Genomic DNA, 24,471 nt, shown 5'->3' with positions numbered 1-24,471 from the left:
TTTACTTTGGACTTCTCAAGAGGCCTCACACCCATAGAGAAAGTATTCCTTGATTATTATTATTATTATTTTAATCCTCTGAGAAGAAAAGACGTATGACTTTTATATGGTAATAAAAAGTGATTAGTTAGGTGAGACAGGTGTGGGACTGGAATATTTTAATAATTTTCTCAATTTTAACCATTTTAAAAACAACCTTTCAATTTCTCAGTTTGACTTATTATTATATTTACATTTTTCTCAAACAAATTAGATGTAGGAATTAAAAATGAGTTGGAAAACAAGAAAAGTTGGCTTAGCTTTCTATTGGGTCACAATGCATAATTCCTATCCAGTCCCTCATAAAATGTGCTGTCATCAACTAATGGAGGGCTGTTTCGGGTTTTCATGGTCCACTTAAAACGTGGAGGAGAATATGATTAACTCAAAAAAACCCAAGCTCAAAAAAAGGAAATTATTAGAATATAAAATAAATAAATATTTTTCTAATTTTGTTTCTAGCTTTAATAAATCTTAAAATATTAAAAAAAATATATAATTAAAAAAAAGAAAAGAAAATAAGCATCAATCATCTCGTTTCTCTTTCTATCATTTTAATTAATAAATAAAAGAAAAGCACCTTCCACCAATGATAAGAAGACACGTATACGTGGGTTTTGGGCCGAAACCAAAGCCCACGGGTTACAGAGCTCCCACGACCTCAACTCGCCGGCTGAATAAAAAAAGCGTAGAAGGAAACAAAAAAGAAAAAGGAAAAAGGAAAAAGACAGAGCTTTTGGTCTCTGTCTCTGCGTTGAAGTTGCAGAGATCAAAAGAAGGTAAGGTCATCAGCAATGGTGTCCATTACCAATCTCTTGAAGGAGCCGAGGCATTCACAGTTCATCAAAAAGCTCGTTCCTTGGACCATTTATGCCCTTCTCCCCATCGCCCTCTTCCGCTTGTATTGTCATCCAATCCATCTCCCAGATTCTCCCATTCATCGAACCCCCCAAATCATACCTTCTTCTTCTTCTTCTTCTTTGTCGCCTCCTCATTTCTCACCTTCCTCTGTTCATGAAGGTAAAGCAACAGCAACAGCTCAAGATTGCTTCTTTAATGGTCTTTTATTTCAGGTTTTTTGTTTGGTGAAATGGGTTTCTTTCATTGTGTTCTTCATTTATTTCTTTCGTTTCCACAGAAGAAGAAGAAGTTAATGCGATTAATGAAACTCCCTGTGACTACACCGACGGCCAATGGGTCCCCGACAAACTGGGACCTTTATACAATGGCTCAACCTGCGGCACAATTAAAGACGCCCAAAATTGCATCGTTCATGGCCGCTCTGATTTGGGCTATCTCTATTGGCGATGGAAGCCCCACAAATGCTCTCTCCCAAGGTTCGATCCCAGTAAATTTTTTCACTTCATGACTAACAAACACATCGCCTTCATCGGCGATTCAATGGCGAGGAACCAATTAGAGTCCCTCCTCTGTATTTTAGCCTCTGTTTCCACTCCGGAACTCGTTTACACTTCCGGCGAGGACAACAAATTCCGGCGATGGAATTTCCCATCTCATAATCTCACCGTTTCGGTCTACTGGTCGCCGTTTCTCGTCGACGGAATTGAAAAATCAAACGCCGGCCCTAACCACAATGAACTGTTCTTACATCGCGTAAACGAGAAATGGGCTGTGGATTTGGATGATTTTAACTTAGTAGTGTTCTCAATCGGGCATTGGTATTTACATCCCGCAGTGTATTACGAAGGGGATGATTCTATAATGGGTTGCCATTACTGCCCTGGTTTGAACCACACCGAGATCGGATTCTACGACGCGTTGAGAAAGGGATTGAGGACGACATTTGAGGCTGTAATCGACAGAAGGGGTTCGTCAAGCAGCAATGAATTGGGTATCTTTTTAGCGACATTTTCGCCGTCGCATTTTGAAGGAGAGTGGGACAAGGCAGGGGCGTGTCCTAAAACGAAGCCGTATAAGGAAAGCGAGAAGAAATTGGAGGGAATGGATGCGGAAATAAGGGCGATTGAAGTGGAGGAGGTGGAAGAAGCGAAGGGGAGAGCGAAGCAGAGTGGGGGGCTGAGAATTGCAGCGTTGGATGTGACGAAACTTTCATTGCTGAGGCCTGATGGGCACCCTGGGCCTTACATGCATCCGTTTCCATACGGCAATGGCGGCGTTGGGGAGCGGGTTCAGAATGATTGCGTTCATTGGTGCCTGCCTGGGCCTGTGGACACTTGGAATGAGATACTCCTGCAGATCATGAACACCTGGGAGCAGCAATCTGGATTGTGAGAGGGTACGCATTCATCATGTTCATCTTAAACTCCTTCCAAAATGTTTGGATTTTGAAGTGTTTTTTTTTTTTTTTCGTTGTGAATTGATTAGGAAAGTATCGATGGTTTTGCAATTTTTTTGGGAATTTATTTCTATTGTTCTCGGGATTATCTGAAATGGAAATTGATACATTTAACTGAATTATTTCCAAAATCAAATTTACTTTTTACCTTTTTTTTCTTAATATATATATATATATATAAATACAATCAAAATTAACCACTTTAATCTTTATAAAAAAATTCAAATTTTTTCTAATGTAAAATTAGAATGGTAATTATATGGAAGAAACTGTAAAATCCGACCATAGATGAAAGGGTATTAATGTAAAATTATGTAACGAAGCCAATCATGTATAATTTTTTATGGAAATTATGGATATTTTATTTTAAAATTTTAATAATAACCTTATATATATATAAAAAAAAACTATATGATAAAATAATTATAAGTTTTCAATAATTACATTTATACCCTTGATATAAAAGAAGAAAAAATGTTTAAAATAGCTTTATTGTTAGTATATTCTTTCTTCTTCTTCTTTTTTTTTTTTTTTTATGTTCTTTAATATTGATTTAACAATATTGTACGTTGAGTGTAAATATTACAAAAATAATGATAATAATAATAATAATAAGTTGATAATTTGAGTCATAATTTTAATAATGAGTAGCTAAGATTATCATATTTATAGAGATGAAGAATTGGTTGATTATTTGGAGTTGATTGAAATAATGGAAGTCCAAGTGTAACTATGAGTGATGACGACACAATTAGCGAGGTTTGCATTCTATGCCCATCGCCTTCTGGGTTCCCTTTGGATCTACGCCGCCATCGCCTCCTTCCCCGCCATTTCAGACCCATTTCTTCATACCCATTTCCCCTTTTCCTCTTCAAAACCTCTGAACAATCACACCTTCAAAACCTCATCGGGGATTTCAGCTATTTTCAGGAATCGGAATCTGGGTCCATCTGGGTTCGGGTTATGAGGGACGATGAACTCGACCCCATTGTTGGGCTGCTCGCTCTCCATCTTCTGAAGCTATGCTACATGACAGTTAAAAAGGAGGTTCAGCTTCGGAGGTATGTTTCTGCACCCATAATTGTTAATGTTTAATTTGCTTTGATCCTTACCGTTCTGGATTCTGGACTTGTCCCCTGGATTGCATTAAGGGTATAACCAAGTTTTATAACTAGGATTTCAAAACTTGATTCAAATTTCTGCCAACATAGCATGGTTAAGACACTATATAAGATTACCTTCATTGTAGAATGATTCACACACCTCCTTTCAACATGTATACAATATTAATCTTGTTGATGCTGCAGAGGCGCAAGCACTTGATGTGTAAGAAGCTTCCTGCCATCACCGTCACCACAGCCCTTCTGAACTGATATACCATTTTCTCTTAAAGAATGAACTTGTGAATGCTATAGACAAATTGTTGCACATTCTGCTGAGGTAGCTAGATATCATCATCATCACATAATGAATTTGTTAACGGATTCAGCTTCAAACAGCAAATCTATGTTGCCTGAGATAGTATATGTCCGTAGTTCACCAAATCATTATGGTTTATACATTGGAAGAATATGTGTATCTGATAATCTGATGGAATCATATGACATTGGGAAGGTTTGTTCTATAATCTGTATTGATCTCCAGGACCATTTCGAGATCGAGTGTGTATACGAGTTGATGAGCTGAAAACTTCTGTAATGGCCCAAGTCCACCGCTAGCCGATATTATGCTCTTTGGGCTTTCTCTCAATATTTTTTTAACACATCTGCTAGGGTTCAATTGTGAGATCCCACGTTGGTTGGGAAGAAGAACAAAACACCCTTTATAAGGGTGTGGAACCTTTCCCTAGTAGACGAGTTTTAAAAACCTTGAGGGGAAGCACGAGAGAGAAAGCCCAAAGAGGACAATATATGCTAGCGGTGGGCTTGGACCGTTATAAATGGTATTAGAGCCAGACACTAGGCGAAGTGCTAGCGAGGAGGCTGAGCTCCAAAGGGGTGGACACAAGGCGGTGTGCCAACAAGGACGCTGGACTCTGAAGGGGGTGGATTGAAGGGTCCCACATTTAACGGTGTGAACAAGAGGAGAATGAAACATCTTTAACGGTGTGAACAAGAGGACAATATTTAGTAGCGGTGGGCTTGGACCATTATAACTGCCCTGCTAAAATAAGGTTGAAGCAGCTGGCTCAATCAATATCACGATTCATAAGGGTGAGGATTTGCTGAGGATGAAGAATACGACAACGACCACTGAAACTGCAAGTGGGACATGTTCATTGTCATGAAGGTCCATATGGGAGGTTTAATGGACTTCCATACACTTTGATTATGGATCACTGTCAAACATTTCTGAAATCATTAGTATAACCGAGCAAGCGATGATTTACATTTTAGTCGTGTCTGTTTCACATCACCAATATTGTTACACACATATTTTCTTACATTTGTGAACGTTTAGGCCAACAACTTAAATGCATCTTGAGAATTATGGGTGTCGGTGGTCGTCATGAGATTGTAGTTAACAAAGATAAGATCATGAACACCTCCATTCTTTCCTGTCTCGTAGGTCAATGAGTAATTAAATGTGCAGCAAAATGTGGAGGGGAAGCTTGTGGGAAGTAGCTGCCCGCCGAACCGGCCATTAAAGCGGCAGTTGAACTTCTCCTAACCAATTTAAAGCTCTCAGCTGCACCACTACTACATATTCAGGCTTCATCTCTACTTTCAACTCACTGATCTGCACTGCACTGCACTATGGCTTCTGATGGAACGCTTAACGTCGAGGTCGACGTGAAGTCGGTTGCACCCAAGTTCTGGAATTCCATGAGGGACTCAACCATCATCTTCCCCAAGGCCTTCCCCCATGACTACAAAAGCATTGAAGTTCTTGAAGGCGATGGGAAAGCGGTCGGTTCTGTTCGCCTCATTACATACTCTGAGGGTAAACTCTTTGACATGATTCTGGCTACTTTGTCATACATGGGATCATTCATTTTGTTGTGGAATTTTATGGATCAGGTTCTTCGCTCGTGAAGGATTCGAAAGAGCGGATCGAGGCCGTGGACGAGGAAGCGATGACGGTTTCTTACAGCGTGATTGAAGGGGATCTTCTGAAGTATTACAAGAGTTTCAAGGGGCACATTGGTGTGATTCCTAAAGAAGATGGGAGTGGAAGTAAAGTGAAATGGAGTTGTGAGTTTGAGAAAGCGAGTGAGGAGGTTCCTGATCCTCATGTCATTAAGGACTTTGTGGTGAAGAATTTCCTGGAACTGGACGACTACGTTCTGCAGCAGCCATAGATACACCAATGACACCTCTGTTATGGAGGCTGTCTCTATAAACACTATGGAGAATAATGTGGTTCCTATGTATGCGTTTGTTGTGTTTCATGTTCTCTTGTTCTTCTCCTTGTCGGCTGAATGGATTAAATAATTATCTTGTTCTTTCTAACGCAAGACTATTTAAGTATATATATTAAAGTGAGTAGGTTGGGATAGGACGGGGATTTGAGTAGGTTCGGGAGCTCAACTCCTTTACCTGACAAGTCGATGCTAGATTGTGAGCTTTCGAGCCCGCACATTCTTTGGCTAAGGACAAACTTGTTGACAACCAACCGACCTCCTTGTCTAGTTCAGATAGGCTGCATGATGATGGGTACAAAGGTGACGAGGGGTGCTAACCCGTCTTACTCGATCCCCTCTGATTTTCTGCCTCCATTAAACCTTTTTTTAATGCAAACATCTCCCATTCATCACAAATGATAAAGTTTTGAATGCTACAATTATAATAGGGAAAGAAAGAAGTTAGGTATTATAAAATTAATATGAAATTTCTCACCTAACCCATTTATTAATGCTACCAATATAATATCCTTACTATAAATTTCTTGTAAATATTTTTAATGTATGATATTTGTTACTAAAATTGTATCAATCAAATTCGATCTATTTTTCTGTCACAAAAATATAATACTAAGTTTGTGAGATTATTAAATCAAATATAATACTTATTATTTTACACTAGTGTGTCACAATGGGATTGGTGGGTGAATTGAAAACCCCACTCGTCATATCATTCTAACTTTATTTTTAATTTTTATTTGACCCTACAACATTTGATTCGATAATCTATGTTGATAACTATCGTGAATTAAATTCATCTTGAAATTTTGATTTATTAGAGCTCTATCATGTTTGGAGCTACAGAAAGTTACAAACTCAAAACTGTTTCGATGTTAAGTTTAAGTTTCATCCAAATATTAATCCATAAGAGCTATCCGACTTAGAAACCTAAAATTCATCTCGACTTTTGGACCAAAGTTCGCTCCATCTTTATCAAAACACTATCAAAAGCAACTAATGAAAAGAACGAGAGGACGAGATAAGAAAAAAAACAATCATCATTTCATTTATACAAAAACACAAAGGATCCCACTCAACACTAGAACAATATATATACAATTCCTCTCAACGCCAAAGATTGAGATTCCATGAAAACAAAAAGCTTCATATGATCAGAATTCATTCCAAAATAACTTCTTCTGATCATATTAGATATTGTATTTTACACTTTTGATTCTTCATCCAGAAGTGGAACTCTAGAAGAAGACAAATCATCGTTGCTTTCATCATCTCTTCCTTGATCTTCATTCATTTGCCCCCACATTACAGTCAAATATCCCATTCCAGCTATGAACGCCGCCATCACACTGCCATCATACCACAAAAAAATTCAAACTTTACCACAAAAAACGACTCCTTGAACACAATCCAACAAACCCAAAAGAGATTAATTCAAAAGACAAACAATAATTTTACCTTCCGTAGTGGAAAGTATCTCCAAAAAAGGTGGAGCCAAAGAAAGTAGCAAAAAGAATACCAAACGGCTTGAACATGGGCACGTAATATGGCCCTTTCATTTGCATGCACCATATTTGCACTCGATTCCTAATCAAACCGCTAAAAACACCCTGCAAATTTCATCGTATTCAACGCTTTGAAACAATGTATAATACGAGGTGATGATTCAAATTCGTTTTTCTTACCGTTGCAATGATTAGAAAGATGTCGAATTTTGATTTGATTATCCATGCATTCAAGTCATCGACAATAAAGAAAGCCATGGCTGCGGACATTAAACTGCCCACCAAACTATAAAAGGAGGCAACTTTCATGACTTGTGAGTATTGTTTCACCACACCCAACTGACCAAAATCATAAACACACAAAAGGGTGTCAAGAAATGCAAAAAAAACATCATGGGTTTGTCATAAAACATTGATATAAACCTGAATGATGTTCCATATTGAGACACATAGAGTGGCAGCTGCTAATAAAAGGCCACCCATGATCCAACGATCTGTGGTTGAAGTGAAGACCAAGAGCTTTTGTTTGAATTGTAAATGTAAAGAAGAAGATGGATGCTGACGAACAACGGGGCCTAGGTAAAGCTCCTCCGATGTAGCTCCTATAACTGATATAACTGTGCCAACTACTTTTGTAATGAAACTTGGACTTTTCCAGTTAATTTTTGTTCTCCTGAAATTTAAACCTAGTGTTAGAAGAACTACTAATCTCCCATTTTCCTGGAAATGTTTCTTCTTGTTTATCTGATCGTGATCGTAATCGAGATCGAGATCGAGAAAGATAAAACGAGCACCTGAGAAGGATTGAGAGAATGAAAGAAATGGCTGGAAGCATAAGACCCATTACGCATACAACAATTGGAGAGCTGTAGCTTAGGCCCAAAAACGCAAGGTTCTGAGAGACACATATCCTACACCACAATAATAATAAAAAATAAAAATCAAAACTTTATATTCTCACAGTAACATGACAAGGCCTGATCAGTTATATTATTCTACCTCGAGTGATTTCTTAAAATGGGTCGTCGTTAGAATTCAGATCAAAATTCAAAATCTAGATTTGATCAGTTAATTTACGTTACTTTTCACCCAACGTAGAATTACTCGAAAAAAAAAAAAAAAGCTTTTAACTTTAGAATTCTTACGATACAATTGAATCACCGAAACGAAAAGTACACGTTGTTGCTTATAGGCATAGTAACTTTTAATTCTTTTTAACCCTTCTGAAGGAATCTATCGAGAATCGTTCTCATCTAGACGTGTTCTTAGTTTATTCATGTATTAGAGGGAGCGAGAAGACAAACCCAGTGAAGCCGAGGAGGAAGATTCGGAGGAGAAGAGGAAAGGAAAACAAAGATTGTTGATAATCCGTTCTGCATAATATTAACAAAAAAAAAAGGGTTAATGAAGAAAATTAGAAGAAGAAGATGGAAGAGGAATTGGTCGGAGTGGAGTTAGAACCTGTCGTTGAAGTGAAAAAGGAAGGAATAAGGAAGAAGAAGGAAGGAAGCAACAGCGTTTGTGTAGACAACAAAAACAAAGGTGTTGGTTCCATAAGTAATGGCTGTCTTAGCCAAAATAGTTAGTCCAATGGTGCAGCCTTCCAAGGTGACCATCGCCAAAAAAGGAACCACTCCCCATAGCAAAGCTCCACTCCTAAGCTCCATGGCTGTCTCTCCCTCTCCCTCATTCAAATTGGGAAACGCACAAAGTGGGTGGCTCTTATTTAAGCTCCCAAAATGGAGTTTTTATTAGTTCATAAACGATGGAAAACGAAAAGGCAACCTTTCAAGACACCCTGCAGCTACTTGAGACAGGGAAGTAGCGACTCGAATTTTGGGGTGACGTGGGAAAAAAGCTGACTAGATATCTCCATAAAATTATAAGGACTAGACGTCAAGGGGTCATCATAAAGCCTTTCTTTTGATTGTGAAAATAAAAAAGAGGAAGCCGACGATTCAGCTTCGGTCATTGGGGTACAGCCTAATGTTTGCGTGGCCGACATTCGGAGTGGCCCCACTCCTACACTTAATAAAATCTCCTCATTGGTCCATGCCAATTACGTCATCCTTCATATTAACACTTTCATTCTCCTTCAACATTTTGATTTGCTCCTCGACTTAATTTTACTCCATTCATTTATTATTATTATTATTATTATTTTTAAGATAATTATTATAATTTTTAAAGGGTATTTAAAAAAACACCGTAACTCAACCTAACTCATCTCGTGTATAATATAAGGAATTAATCTAAATTTATTATTAATTATTCTTCACTTACTCTTTTTGAGTCCCAAATTTTAATTTGAAAATAAATAAATGTATTTTACTTAATATTTTAGTTTTATTAAAAATAAAATTTTAAATAAATAATTTGGAACATCAGATCATCTTGACCCAAGAATTTATGGTTTAATCAGAATTTTTGGGTTCGAAAATTTTATAACTTCAACAATAGAGTTAGGTCTAAACAACGTCACCTAACCCACACTAACGTACAAACACTCCTTACTAATTATCAAATTATTATTATTTTTGGTCAAAAATCACAAATTTCAAAGAAAACTTATTTCTAATGTTTTTTTTTTTTTTTAATTTAAAATCATATAAGTTTAGAACCATACGTATGTTTTTCAATTCATTAATTGCATTTGAAAATACTATTTTTTTAAAAACAATCTTTCAAACAAAAACTAACTCTAGGGTTAAAATTGGAGCGTTTATGACGATTAGAATGCACGAGTATCTCTTTAAATTCTTAAATGTTTGATCAAATTATAATGTTTTGTTTTTTTATATATATATTTAATTATAAAACCATCGACCATACTGAATATAATCATTACGATGCACGAGTATCTCTAAGTTCATTTTTAGATGTTGGGTCAAATTATAATGTTTCGTTTTTCGTTTTTATATTTAATGGTATAAAACCATCGGCTATATTATACTCGCCGCCTTCTAGAATAATTTCTTCGGCCCTTCGAATTAAAAAATATAAATAAATAAAACATGTCACTGTTTAAATATAGATGGGCTTATTAAATAAAGTCTTGGATGGACTTCAAGTGGTAAGAGGTCGGTGGGTTCATGGGTCCTTAGTTGATATGTGCACCCACTGATATTATTAATAAACTATTCTATCTATCTTAAACCTTACTTTATATTGTGATGAAAATGATAATATGAGCAAAAATTATGACCAATAATGGAATTAAATGATTAGACTTTAATTACGATAACTTAATTAAACTACCGAGCGGGGGCCTTAGTTTAATGGCATGCTTCTTCATGGGCTAAACGCTATCCATAGTAGATGCATTTTAAGATCGCGAGGCTGATGATGATACATAACGAGCCAAAAACAAACAATATTTGTTGATCGTGGGGTTGGACTGTTACAAATGGTATCAAAGCCCATCATTTGGATGCACGGGTCAGATTAGGGCTAGACCCTCTCCATAGTAGACGTGTTTTAAAATTATGAGGCTAACGATGATACGTAACGGGCATAAACAAACAATATCTACTGATAGTGGACTTTGGCGGTTACAAATAGTATTAGAGTCAATCACCAAACGGTGAGATGCGCTGGTCAATGTTAAGCTAGACCCTCTCTATAGTAGATGTGTTTTAAAATCGTGAAGCTAACGATGATACGTAATGAGCCAGAGCGAACAATATCTATTGACGGTGAGCTTGAGCTATTGAATACATTTGGAGGATATAAAAAGATTAGAAAATAATAATAATAATAATAATAATAAAAAAGTAATGAAAATATGTTCAATGTTTGTATCGGTGTCACGTTTTTGTATTTGGATTAGATGAGTTGAAAGGAAGTATGCAGTTGACCCTAAGTGGCGGCCGGCCCCGCCATGGCCTGGCGGAGTGCACTTTGGCGTCATGAAATGGCCACAAACTCAGTTTAATGCCCACTGCCTCTCATACACAAAGCCCCAAGTCATCGTCGTGCTTCCCATGCTTCTGACTTTCCCTTTTTTCTCTTAGGGTTAGCTAAGCTAGACTTCTTCTTCTCTTATGCTTCCAAAATATTATAATGCGAATTCAAACTATAGTTTATAATAATTATGTCAATGTTGCTAAGTTTTTGATGAAAAATATGAAATATTATATGTTCGTCAAATGATTGACATTTGAGAGAATGTTGTGTTCCAATGTTATGAAAACCCATTAATTTGTGACTTTTAATGATGTCTTGAGACACACAACCAAACAAAGATAGAATAAGAGAGGGGGGCTCCCTGCCCTTCAACACACTTGTGGTTTTTGTTTAATCATTGACGTTTACTGTGTTGATGGTGGTGGGCTCTCCCTGTGATAGTGCCCTAACACTGGATTCCAATTTCTAATGTTCTTCCTGTGGAGAAGACACCAAAAAAACAAATGGGCCTTCAAATTTATTGGGTTCAACCCAAATTTCTTGAAGAGAACACCATTAAGTAGCTTCACCTAGGGTTTCAAGTTCAACCCTATACTAAAATTATAAGTATACAAGCCCAAGCTTACCGCTAGTAGATACTTGTAATGTATTGCCGTTAGCACTTCTGTGTCAACCCAACCCGAATGGGAAGAGGGTCAGCCAAACAGCGGTCCAGAGAAGATCTAAGAGAACGTGTCTAGCTTGACTTGAATTGCTCGTCTTAGGGTTTTCAAAACACGCCTACTATAGAGAGGTTTCCACACCTTTATAAGGAATGTTTCGTTCCTCTCTCCACCTGATGTGGGTTCTCACAATCCACCCTTCTTAGGGCCCAGCGTTTTGGTTTCTAGCTCTGATACCATTTGTAACAGCCTAAGCCCACTTTTAGTAGATATTGTCTGATTTGTCCTGTTATGTATCGTCGTTAGTCTCACGATTTTTAAAACGTGTTTACTAGGGAAAAGTTTCCACACTCTTATAAGAAATGATTCGTTCTCCTCTTCAACCGATGTGGAATGTCACATATATGGCTTTTTTGAAAAACCATGCTCGAAGTGGACAATATCATACGATCAGAAGAGGTGATTTGGGATTGATTTAGAAGGAAATGTAAAGGAAGATAAGCAATGAACATGATTGAATTAAAAAAGTAAGTGGAAGTAGTGGAGGAGAATAAGCACAAATTGATTGAACAGTGAGAGGTGACAGATAAAACGTACCTATCTCTAATTGTGTCCCACAAAACACAGTCAAGTTGTCGTGAAGCTACAGAGCTGGTGAAGATGCCAATTCCATCTCCGTATGCCTTAGCTTATAATGGAGTCACTATCAATCCACTGCTCACTAAACCCCCCTCAACCTCATCAAAATCTCTAATCCCTTCCATATTAAACTCAAAATTTAAGTCGATACATAGATTATCGTTCATATCGATGGATCGAATGGAGCAACCGAGAGGCCTTTTTCACCTAAAATTGTGATGGGCAGTGGCATTTTAGGCATTTGATATGAAAGGCTGATATTTTTGCATGGTAATAGTGAGGGGTAGCTAAGTTTGGTTCATGGTGTCCAGCTGCTTCAATACTGGCCCCTTCCCACTTTGCACATGCATTTACATCACCCTTTGACAAATAAATTACATACTTTTAAAACTAAAGCAACAATATCATACTAAAGTAGAAAAAAAGAAGATATACCACTTCAAATATCACCCAACTTTTTTTTACCCATTATTTCTTTCACTCCCTTTTCTTCTTTCCCACAATCATGTGTATGCTTCCATAAAAATAGCTCATAATTTCCTTTTATAATCATTTCCATTTTGATTTTATATTTTTGATGCTAGATCTCACATCGATTGGGGAGGAGAACTAAACATATCTTATAAGGGTGTAGAAACATTTCCCTAAGAGACGCGTCTTAAAAACATCGAGAGGAAACCCATAAGGGAAAATTCAGAGAGGATAATACTACTTTCATCATACCATGGAGTACACGTCTGCACTGGAGAAGTAGTCCATACCATTGAATATCTCTATAACGACCTAGTTTTTGAGATTTTGAATCAAACGATGATTTTAGAATGATGGGTAGTAGTTGAAAAGTGATGAAAAAAGCAATAAAAAATTGAAGTTGGGTTGTAGTTTAGTAAGAAGAACAAAACTCCCTCTCCACTGCAACCTGCAAGAACAAAATTTTAGCAACCCTAAAAGGTGTAAGAACCGTAACAAGTGTAGAAAAGAGTGCAGCTAAAAAAACACATCTTTTTACACTAAAACTACCCCAAAAACAAATAAGACATGGGGACACAGGTATGGAACACAAGCAGTTTTCTTCAGTACTGCTTTAATGGAAGAGATAAGGATGAAGGGATGATATATGTATATATGTATATGTATATGTATATCTTTGACCCAGTGACCTTTAAATTGTTTTGTCGTGTTTTTTCTCTTCCGCCATACCTAAAACTTCGCCGTTACCATTCCAGGCTCTCAGTTTATGTCTGTGTTTTTGTTCCAACTATGTACCTTATGTTACAAAACAACAAGAAAAACCAATGCTTTGTGTCCACTACAAAATAAAATAAAATTAAATTAAATTCAGTACTGATTCTGCCTCATCACTGACATTTTTGTCTCCAATCAAATCTCCATCCATTAATATTATTACCCTCCACATCCAAATAAAATTAAAATATTCCAATAAATCACGTTAACTTTAGAATTACTATAATTGAGTCAATGAAAAGAAATGCACGTTGAGTCATTGAAAAGAAATGCCCCCTCGAATAAAGTACCCTATAAGCCTCCCATGAGGCTTATGGAGCTCTCGAATAGCCTCCCCTTAATCAAGGCTCGACTCCTTTCTCTAGAGCCCTCGAACAAAGTACACCATTTATTCGACACTTGAGTCACTCTTGACTACACCTTCGAGGCTCACAATTCTTTGTTCGACATTTGAGGATTCTATTGTCATGGCTAAGTGGCTCACAATTCTTTGTTCGACATTTGAGGATTCTATTATCATGGCTAAGTTTAGGGCATGACTCTCCACAATGGTATGATATTATCCACTTTGAGCATAAATGCTTTGCTTTGGGCTTTCTCATAAGGCCTCCTACCAATAGAAATAGTATTCCTCACTTATAAACTCATGATTTTCCACTAAATTAACCAACGTGGGACTCACTTCCAATAATTCTCAACGTATAAATATGGAAATACTCAAAAAGTTTAAGCTTTTAAGAGAAACCCTAAACCAAGATTGGTTATTTGAGTCGAAAGAAGATAGTTGTAAATGAAAGGAAGAGGGAAGGGGTCAAGTGCAAAAAGTTGGTCAAAGAGAGAGCCTAACAGAGACTGCTAAAGACATTGTTGGACCTCGGTGTCAGTCTATGAGTGCAATCGTGGAAAGCTCTTTCCTTTTTTACCTTATTTGCTTTAATTAACCTAATTCATATTATATGATTGAGATATCTTAATTTATATGAACATAACGATGCCATATTAGATTGAGCAACAGGACGGCATAACATTATTAGTAATGTTTCGAACAAAAAGCCATATGATAATTTAGAGAAGCCATATAGTGGGGAATGAGTGAGGCAATGTAGGACCCTTTTATTAAGCATATTTCCTGAAACCCTTTATATATATTCTCCTCCCTCTTTGATTGAATCAATTTAAACACACTCCCATTGTCCCAAACTTCAAATTATTTGCTCTTTTTTCAGCTTCTTTGTATGGAACAGCGCCTTAGTTTGGTAGCCACTACTCATCTTCTGCAGCACACTCTCAGAAGCTTGTGTATTCATCATAATTCCCACTGGGTTTATGCTGTTTTTTGGCGGATCCTTCCTCGAAATTACCCACCTCCAAAGTATAATTTTTTATGTTTTTTTTATCCCCATTTTCTTTTTAATATTACCCATCATTTTTTTTTTTTAATTCACAGATGGGAAAATCATGGCGCTTTTGATCGGTCAAGAGGAAATTGGAGGAATTGGTATGAACATGTCCAAATTATTTTCTTGATTGATTATTGCAAAAAATTAAAAATTGAAATCACGAGTGTATGTAGGATTCTGGTGTGGGAAGATGGTTTTTGCAATTTTGCAGCGTCATCATCCTCCGAGGAGAACGGCGGCGGTGGCGGCGGCGGTGAATTTCCGGGATCATCGGTGGTGTATGGGTTGCAACCTTGTCGGGGTCTGCAGCCGGAGCTGTTCTTCAAGATGTCACATGAGATCTACAATTATGGAGAAGGGTAATTAAGTTGAAAGAAAATGTGAAGTTTGGTGAAATTTTGGTGATTGATTTGTTTGAAAGTGTGAGCAGATTGATCGGGAAAGTGGGTGCTGATCGGAGCCATAAATGGATTTATAAAGAACCCATTGATAATCAAGATGTTAAATTTTTACCCACATGGCATAGTTCTGCTGATTCTGTAAGCAATTATTGCATAATCCATGCACAAAATTCAAACTCACTTTAGATTTTCTTATGCTTGTTGCTTGTTTTCACTCTTTTTTGCAGCATCCTAGAACTTGGGAAGCTCAGTTTCAATCAGGCATTAAGGTATGGAATAGAATCTGTTCTCGTCCTTGATCGTAATTGGTTTTACTGTTCATAATGTTCGATCATTGTTGTTGACTACTGTGAGATCCCACATCAGTTGTGACGAGAACGAAACATTCTTGATGAAGGTGTAGACATCTCTTTCTACCGTGTTTTAAAAACATTGAGTGGAAAACCTGAAATGAGAAAGTCGAAATAGGACAATATCTGCACGTTGTGAGCTTGTGTTGTTACAATTACCTATGCCTACCTTCTTCTTACTCGACCATATCTCTACACTCTTTTCAATCCAACTGTAACCGCTCAAGCCTACCACTAATAGATATTGTCAGCTTTAACTTGTTATGTATTGTCATCAGCCTCATGATTTTCTAAAACACGTCTACTCGGGAGAGATTTCCACACCCTTATAAGGAATCCTTCATTACCCTCTTCAACCGTGGTGGGATTTCACACCAACAAAAAATGCTCAAAGAATCAACTTTCACTCTTCTACGATATTACCTGTGTTTATTATCATATTGTTCGATCTCTCCCTATGGCTAAGAAGATCGACCCAATAAGAAGCTATTAGATATTTCATTGATACTCGAGGTCTTGAGACGAAATTATAGGTATGACGTGTAACCTTATTTATATAATTATTTTTTCAGACCATAGCTTTGATTGCAGTGAAAGAGGGCGTAATCCAATTGGGAGCAATTCAGAAGGTATCCCTCCAACCCCATGACCTCATTATATTCATTAAACTTCAATTCATTAGCTCAACAAATTCATGTTACATTGCAGGTGACAGAAGACTTAAGCTTGGTGCTACAATTAAGGAAGAAATTCTGCTACATAGAAAGCATCCCAGGTGTTCTACTGCCTCACCCTCTAAGCTCATCACCTCCGCCATACATCGAGGCGGGCACCGCCATGGCGGCCTACGAGAGCCCGGAGATGGGGCGGTTCCAAGCGAGTGGCATCATGGGTCCAGCAGATCACCAATTTGTGTACAACAATTACAACCAGCAGCAGCAGGTGAGAATAACACCATCAATGAGCAGCCTGGAAGCGCTGCTGGCAAAGCTGCCGTCAGTGGTGCCGCCGGAAGCAGAGGGAGGACGTGGGCATCAAACTTTGGAGCTTTTGGCAATGGAAAGAGTTGCAAAAGTTGAGATTAATGATGAAGATGATCAGGTGGTCTACACCCAACTCCTCCATCGCTATCATGATTGTGATATAACTACCAGCTCCCATAATCATGGATTTTAGTTTCTTTTGTCTTTTTGTGTGACATTGGATTATGATCATTTGGATATTACCACCACTAATTTCGCAACTAATCTTTGTTGTTATTTCTTGACATTTTATGTTTGGATAAGGAAAAAAGAATTTAATCCTTCAAAATTCATTTTCCAAACATGTTCTAAAACATGTCATGTTTTTAGGAATGTTTTTAATTCATATAACATATATTGACATCAAATTCAAAATAGAAATAGTCGTTAAAAGTAATGTGTGAGATCCCGTTATGGACTTGGACGGTTGGACGGTTGGACGGTTAGAGATGAAGACCCAAAAATCAGTATTAGAAAATCATAAGAGATTATTTTAGAATATTTAATTATAATATTTAAATTTAATTTAGAATATTTATAACACTCTTTGAGGCAAAACTATTTAAAAATTAATTAGGAGTATGGTTGATGAAATTAAATAAAATTTAAATAATTATTTATTAATAAATAAAAATAGTTTATTTTTCTTTACTTATATATTTGGATCTATCCGTTTTTCACGGTAGGATTTGGGCCTTTGGCAGCTCCAATAGCAAGCCCTCCATTTGCCATCAAAGAGCCCAATTGATGGCCCAACTCAGCTTGCAAATGGGCTCTTGCCTGGCCCAACTCAATCTCAAGTAAATGCATACACCAATTTAATTGAATTTGAAAAGATTTCAACTTTTCATTTGACATATCAATTATTTGTTGTAATGTTTAACGCATAGATGTTCTAATTCATGAATAGGCCTCGACCCATTAGTTTTCTTTTCTTTCTTTGCGTAGGTTTGAAGTCCTCGACTGTAATAGCAAACACGTAGCATCCAAAGACCCTCCCATCATCTTAATACTACGAAATTCATAGCATCATTTAGTTTCATATTAGGGCAGGATTGAGACCCTCTCTCCATGTCTGTACGTACCCGCCTAAAAATATAAGATACCTCTCGTAAAATGTTGAATACGCGTGAAAATAGCAGAGACAAGCGGTAAGAGAAGGGGGTATGAGGTTGGAGTGAAGAATGGGGGACAGCCCACAAAGCACAAACCATTGCTTTACCTGAAGGTAAGGGCATGAGCCCCATGGTTGAAGCCATGAGAGTATATTATACTTTGAATGCCAATTTGTGTGCTCATGTGCAACCATGTGCATTCAGCTCCCACCACATTAACCACCCTAAACCTACCAAACTCCAACCAACCACACACATGAGTATTCAAAAAAATTCGATGACTTAGATCAAAACCAACTCAAATTATTGTTTGTTTCTATTCTAATCGATCCTGGGATCGAGTGGATGTGAATAATAAATAGCATTAATGTGTATGTACACGGACATGTGTTGTTTATATATATATATATATGTGTGTGTGATTTTTTATTTTATTATATGGTAGATGTGTTTGAATGGCGTTTATCGTCGGCTCACATGCGTTGGTTTTTTCCTTGTCCTTCCAATCTTTCCCCCTCATTTATCCCTTTATATCATTCACGTAACCTATTATTATTTTTGGTCATCAATTTACAGTTTCTTAGCTTTCCCATCAACCGACAATGGATATATAACTTTAAGACCAAAAAAATATATTTGAATTCTAAGCTACATTTTTTAAATTAAAAAAAAGAGAGTTAATTTAAAAAAAATGAAGAACAAGAAAATGGTTGAATTTTTTATAATAATTTTCTTTAAATAATTAATATAAATAAAGGGTTGAATGATTTAAGAGGACCAAAATGTTTGGAGAAGGATAAAGAATCTATGAATTGATTTGAAATAATTAATAATTAATTAATTAGATAAGTTGAGGATGTGACTTATAATTATTATATTTCAAATAATTTATATTAAATCATTAGAATGTTTGATTGCCAAATCAGGACATGGGAACATGGGTTGATGCAATATTTTCTCTTTTTCATACATATAAATCAAAACTATATATTATAATTTTTTTATATGATCTATGCATTTTATGAGAAGAACCATCTGATTATGTCTCCCTCTATTATTTCATCCTCTTTCCATTACTACCGATATCAATTATTTTATGATATTATACGCCATATCGAGCAAACAACCACCTTTTGTTCTAAGATTAATACACTATTTCTGTAATGTTTCACGTTCAAGATTTGATCACGAAAAAAAATGAAAATACATATTGTTAGTATGAGTAGTAATTTTCAATTATTTTGATTTTTTTTTTCTTGGTCATCATATTATGATCACTTAATGTGTATGTGGTCTTTGTTCATCAATATACTCATCTTTTACTCAGACTGTCATATACCCACCAGCTTCTACTTTGATTCGTCTTTGAATCACATTCTACTGAGAAAAGTATAGCTATGCTACCATTTATTTCGTCTATGTTTATGTGTCGAATCTAGATTCTAAATCCTTCCAAATCCTTATTTGAATTATAGGCAAGGGCGTTACAATTCTATAATAATATACGAACGTGAGATATAATTTTTTAATGAAGTAATTAAGTTATCAGACAGTGTGCTTACTTAATTCATAAATATCTTCGATACATTTAACTGTAGAGATTTATAACCACAACTCAACTAATCAAGTCATTATATAAATGAGAGATTTGAATCAAGCCATTATATAAATTAAAGATTTGAATCTTTATTAGAATGGAGAGGCTTAGTAACTTTTATGTCACAAGCGTGTATAAAGTTGTGGGCCCCACTCAAAATTGAATACTCTCGTATTAATTTCGAACTTTTTTAGAGAACTTTAGTATTACAATCAAGACAACGATAAGTTCTCCTACTAGTACACGTACAAAAAGGGACGAATCTCATTTATTTTATTTTGTAATAATAAATTATTAACAAATTTCAGGATTGGAAAATGGGATTATTAAATTGAGATCGTAATCTAAAATCTTGTTTGATAACTAAATATTTAAAATACAAAAATAAATATATATAAAAAAAAAAAAAAAAAANAGAAAGAAAGAGGAAGTTGGGAAATAGTGGGAGTGGGCCATGGCCCAAGGATTTGATCCAAGAAACCTGGCTGGAAGATAGAACTTGGTTCGGGTCCGGCCCGGCCCAGACATGTGCTCCCAACAACTTCTTCTACAGGAACATGGGGCCCACGTTGAATTTTCGCCTGGATCCATAAATAAGCAATTAATATAGAAATGAATACGATGTGGAATGTGGAGCGTTGGATTCAGGTGATCGTATCCGGACACGTGTGGGAATCCAGAGATTCGGGGACTACGAGGACAGAAGGATAACAGAGCAAGAAGTGGCTGGCGTTGGCGTGGGCACCCGAACCTAGCTGTCAGACACGTGTGTGGGTCGTCAAAGCCAACCGTCCTTGGCCCCACCCATTCTTACATAACGACAAAATAACTCACCTCTTTTTATTATTATTATTATATTATTATTAATTCACTATATATATATATATATATAAAGAGAGATATATACACACACATCAAATTCAGATTCATATTCCAAAAAAATGGAGTATTATTGGGTTTGGTGTAAGGAGAGCAAAGGAATTGGGGAGGTGAAGTGGCAGAGGAGGGGAAGGCGCGGCGTCCGGCACGGCATCCGGCACGGCGGCGCTGTGCAGAGGAGGATGAGGAGGCTGCAGCGCCTGATCCCCGGCGGGCGGGGGCTGAAGGCGGACCATCTGTTGTTACAAACGGCGGACTATATAATGCAACTGAGGTCTCAAGTTGATGTTTTGCAAGCACTTACCAACATTTATGACCCTCTACTCTCTAAATATTGATTTTTTTTTTATTTTTTTTTATTTTCTTGAAAATCTTGTATCCAGAAAAAAAAGAAAAAAATATTTAATTGGCTTTTTTGCCATGACATACATACATACATATGGGATGATGTATGTATGTATGTATGTATGTGTAGATATCCCATGACACTATATATATATCTACTACCAATGCCTTCTCCCCCAAGTAGCTAATTAAGATAAATTCAATTTTCGTTAAATTTTCTATTTTATTTTATATTTGTACCAACATAATTTTCGTGAATAACTAGTTGAGTTGTGCTAATTGAAGATAGTTGAAATAATTACCGAATTATCGTGTAGAATTTTGTTCATTTTTTCGAAGTTAAAAATAATCAATCGAAGTGGGATCGACTTCTAGCTTAAATTTGTTTAAAATTTAGTAATTTGTAAGCTTCAAATTCATGTCAATTTGTAAGAACGAAAAATAAATTCTCGAGGATCTATGACCAGTTTCATCTCTAAGTTTGTTTGTTTCTTTCTTTCATTGACACGGTTAAAGCTTGAATTTGAAGTTTATTTTGTAAGTTCCGTGTTTGTTTTAAACTTTTGGGTTTTCCTATAAAATTATTCAATCCAATAACGCAAGTGAACGAATCGGGTTTTAATTTAGTGTAAAAATGTTAAAAGGATCACCTACGAATTTGTGTTTTACTCTACTAAATTACCAGGAATACATTTCAATCATAATAACTCCAAAATTAAATATGTTTTGTTTGAAACAATTCTATATTGAGTCACCTTTTAGGAATATTCTAGTAAGCACGTGAGTGAAAATAAAACATTCTAAAAAAACATGTGTTAGTTTGTGGAGATAATCTTTACTTTTCCAAACATTTAAGACTATTAGGTTACGTGGTCATATGCACGGGATGTAGGAAAATGTTGAAGCTATCAAGTGTTGAACCGTAGTTCTAATGGTATTACATCTCATTCGCTAATCTATCCTCTAGAAATTCCTTTTCTCGAGTCGAACTACTCTTAGATTAGATCAGTAACTTATATCTCAGAGAAGAATTGCCTCAACTAACCTATTAAGTTTTTGAAAAAAATTTACAAATCCAAATTAAAATGTTAGGTGTATTATCAAATATAAAATTCAAATAATTTGACCCAAAAAAAGGGGAAAAAGTTCAAAATCGTTCACAACCGACCTTGTTTGGACCGATTTAATTATATTCCCAGTCTCGCCCAATTCCTATTCCAAACGGGAGCAGAATCCAATCTTAAACCACGTCGGTGGATACTCAATGCAATGTCCCAAACGGGCGACTAAACACCGACCCATCGTTCCTCCTCCTCGTAGCTGCTGCTAACATTTTTCACATCTGGGGCTGGGGGCCTGAGCAAAGCACTTGATTTCAGAGCCAAATTGGGCCGTTTCATCGAGGTTAAACCAATTCAAGGGCTTCAATCAGCAATCAGCTTCTCTTTCCTCAATGACCCATTTCTTCCCTCTTCACTTTTCCAGTTCCCATGTCGTTGTTCGAATGTTTTGGCTTTGAGCCACCACAAAATCGCTTACGACACCATCCATTTCAAGTATATCAGCATCAGCATTTAAAACCCTCGAAGGTTGTGGTCCTCTTGAACTGAAGCATCCTCTTCTGTGTCGAAACTCTCAGAATCGTATGGCAAATGCAGTGCCAGATTCATTTCTAGTCGATTTCCCGATGACCCAGGTAGGTAAATTGCAATCAAAACCTTGTGAGAGCTCTTAATCTTTGGAATTTCAAGTTTCTGGGTTTGATTTGATAATGAATTGAAGCTTAGGCGTTCTGGGTAGTGAGAAATTTCTGTTTATAGACTAGCATTTTCATTTTCTCACTGCAATTTCAGTTCAGGGTTTTGATTGTTCTTGCTTTCCCCCTTTTTTCCCTTCAAGTTTTTACACATGAATTGGGTTTCTTGTCTGTGCAATATGTAACGTGTGCCAATTCCTTGTTAGCCTCAATGCAAGAGATGCTTTGGTTTCGAGGAAAACGAGGAGGAAGACGACTGATATTAGGAAGCTTTCAAATAGTTGTGGGGAGCTAATTATGTTGGCATTTTAAAATGTCATTTGTTGTTCATCCTCAAACCAGGGACATTCTGGTTAGTCCTTCCATTGCCCCTCTGCAACCTTCTTCTTCATTGGCATATAACAGCGACTACCAAAAACAATCAGCTCCTCCCAGTTCCTCTAGCAGTAAGATAAGCCCTGCTGTTCTTCTAGTCATAGTTATTCTAGCTCTTCTCTTTTTCATCTCTGGTCTTCTTCACTTGCTTGTGAGATTACTTGTGAAGCAAAGATCTTCACCATCATCAATTCCTGAATCCAATAGTAATAGGTTTCTGGAAATGTCTGATTCATCTGCCTTCCAAAGACAGCTACAGCAGCTCTTCCATCTTCATGATTCGGGTTTAGATCAAGCCTTCATAGATGCACTCCCTGTGTTCCTTTACAAAGAGATAGTGGGATTAAAAGAGCCATTTGATTGTGCTGTATGTCTTTGTGAATTTTCAGAACTAGACAAGCTAAGATTGCTCCCTACTTGCAGTCATGCTTTTCACATAGATTGTATAGACACATGGTTGCTTTCTAACTCAACGTGCCCTCTTTGTAGAGGGACCCTTTACTCACCTGGACTTGCCATTGAAAACCCTGTATATGGTTTTGAAGATTCAGAAGAAACAGAGGAATCTACAGAGGATGGAAGAAGAATTAGTATCCCTACAGCTCAAAAAGCTCCAGAGAGTGACATTAATGGTGAAAAGAGAGTGTTTTCAATCAGACTTGGGAAGTTTAGGAACTTGAATAGTAATGGAGGAGTGAGAGGCTTGGAGAAAGGAGAAGGAGAAACCAGCAGTAGCAGCAGCAGCTTGGGTGCAAGAAGATGCTATTCAATGGGATCTTATCAGTATATTGTAGCTGATTCAGAATTGCAAGTGGCTTTAAGTACGAGCAATCTAAGAGATTCACAAACTGGGAATTGCTCAGTTGATGATGATAATGCAGAAGGGAAGAAGATTAAGATTGGAAGTAAAAATGAAAGCTTTTCTGTTTCGAAGATCTGGTTATGGTCCAAGAAGGGTCGACAGCCAAGTGGCGCAGACACCCATGTGCTGCGAGCTAATTAAGGTTCTGGTGTTGTGTCAGGGACTGGTAATCTCAAGGTACTCTTCAGTTTTGAGGTGCTCATTGTGTTCTGTACTTTCTGCATCAGATATCAACGGCCTTGTTCTTTGGAAAATGATAATAAAAACGAATCTTCGAGGCCTGCCTGCCTGCCTGCCTGCCGCCTTTATCATATGGTTATACTAATTAATAGCAATTTCTTTCTATTGATTGCTCTTTGTTGCTTTGAATGCCACTGGCCCGTGAACTTCCCTTTAACTAAATGAGTTTGAGTCAACAAGGCCTCCGTGATATGAAAACTGCCATATTTGGTGCAATTGCTTCACCGTTGATGTATCTGTATGCTTATTCTTTCAGTAAGTTCCACTAATTCTTAACCCATTGAGGGCATCGGTTTCTCGAGTTCGTACAAATTTATTCATGCATTGTTCCATTTCTGGATCTGAATTCATATCGTGTCATGTGTAACATGAAATACGATGGAATCGAACAAGAAAAGGATTTAGATAGACAGATATAGACAGACCTTTTCATTTATTATTGAAAGGCACAAACT

At 36.8% G+C, this 24,471-nt stretch overlaps 5 protein-coding genes across 11 annotated transcripts; 4 read left to right on the top strand and 1 right to left on the bottom strand.

Annotated features, from left to right (window-relative positions):
• Positions 1–744: 744 nt before the first annotated feature.
• Positions 745–5,027, top strand: LOC111810630 (protein ALTERED XYLOGLUCAN 4). 6 transcript variants are annotated; one of them, XR_002817418.1, is made up of 4 exons: positions 745–1,059; positions 1,178–2,296; positions 3,287–3,417; positions 4,925–5,010. XR_002817418.1 is itself a non-coding variant. In XM_023697389.1 (3 exons), exons 1-2 carry the CDS (start codon positions 834–836, stop codon positions 2,290–2,292), a joined length of 1,341 nt encoding a protein of 446 aa, XP_023553157.1. In that variant the 5' UTR covers positions 745–833; the 3' UTR covers positions 2,293–2,296; positions 4,925–5,027. The 6 variants fall into 6 exon arrangements, 2 of the variants coding, with proteins under 2 accessions (XP_023553157.1, XP_023553150.1); XR_002817415.1 differs by having other exon boundaries at positions 3,029–3,417; XR_002817417.1 differs by lacking the exon at positions 4,925–5,010 and adding an exon at positions 4,001–4,126 and having other exon boundaries at positions 3,029–3,417.
• Positions 5,028–5,042: 15 nt separating this feature from the next.
• Positions 5,043–5,808, top strand: LOC111810655 (MLP-like protein 423). Its single transcript, XM_023697400.1, has 2 exons — positions 5,043–5,299; positions 5,377–5,808. The coding sequence occupies exons 1-2, from the start codon at positions 5,113–5,115 to the stop codon at positions 5,655–5,657; spliced, it is 468 nt and encodes a 155-aa protein (XP_023553168.1). The 5' UTR covers positions 5,043–5,112; the 3' UTR covers positions 5,658–5,808.
• A 931-nt stretch (positions 5,809–6,739) lies between these two features.
• LOC111791900 (WAT1-related protein At1g70260-like) lies at positions 6,740–8,924 on the bottom strand. Its single transcript, XM_023673416.1, has 7 exons — positions 8,684–8,924; positions 8,527–8,595; positions 8,017–8,133; positions 7,646–7,895; positions 7,403–7,561; positions 7,176–7,327; positions 6,740–7,066 (listed from the first exon to the last, which is right to left on the bottom strand). Exons 1-7 carry the CDS (start codon positions 8,887–8,889, stop codon positions 6,922–6,924), a joined length of 1,098 nt encoding a protein of 365 aa, XP_023529184.1. The 5' UTR covers positions 8,890–8,924; the 3' UTR covers positions 6,740–6,921.
• Positions 8,925–14,800: 5,876 nt separating this feature from the next.
• Positions 14,801–17,092, top strand: LOC111791959 (protein RICE SALT SENSITIVE 3-like). Its single transcript, XM_023673431.1, has 7 exons — positions 14,801–15,046; positions 15,122–15,172; positions 15,248–15,433; positions 15,505–15,613; positions 15,703–15,744; positions 16,398–16,454; positions 16,534–17,092. Exons 1-7 carry the CDS (start codon positions 14,910–14,912, stop codon positions 16,999–17,001), a joined length of 1,050 nt encoding a protein of 349 aa, XP_023529199.1. The 5' UTR covers positions 14,801–14,909; the 3' UTR covers positions 17,002–17,092.
• A 4,921-nt stretch (positions 17,093–22,013) lies between these two features.
• Positions 22,014–24,317, top strand: LOC111777821 (RING-H2 finger protein ATL46-like). Of its 2 annotated transcripts, none has more exons than XM_023657545.1 (2): positions 22,014–22,479; positions 22,746–24,317. In XM_023657545.1, the coding sequence occupies exon 2, from the start codon at positions 22,853–22,855 to the stop codon at positions 23,915–23,917; it is 1,065 nt and encodes a 354-aa protein (XP_023513313.1). In that variant the 5' UTR covers positions 22,014–22,479; positions 22,746–22,852; the 3' UTR covers positions 23,918–24,317. The 2 variants fall into 2 exon arrangements, with proteins under 2 accessions (XP_023513313.1, XP_023513320.1); XM_023657552.1 differs by having other exon boundaries at positions 22,014–22,483.
• The last annotated feature ends 154 nt before the right edge of the window (positions 24,318–24,471 follow it).

This window comes from Cucurbita pepo, chromosome LG01 (genome assembly GCF_002806865.2).
Source record: "Cucurbita pepo subsp. pepo cultivar mu-cu-16 chromosome LG01, ASM280686v2, whole genome shotgun sequence".
Lineage (NCBI taxonomy): Eukaryota > Viridiplantae > Streptophyta > Magnoliopsida > Cucurbitales > Cucurbitaceae > Cucurbita > Cucurbita pepo.
Note: the sequence above shows the minus strand (reverse complement) of the source record. Positions and strands in the feature narration are given on the sequence as shown.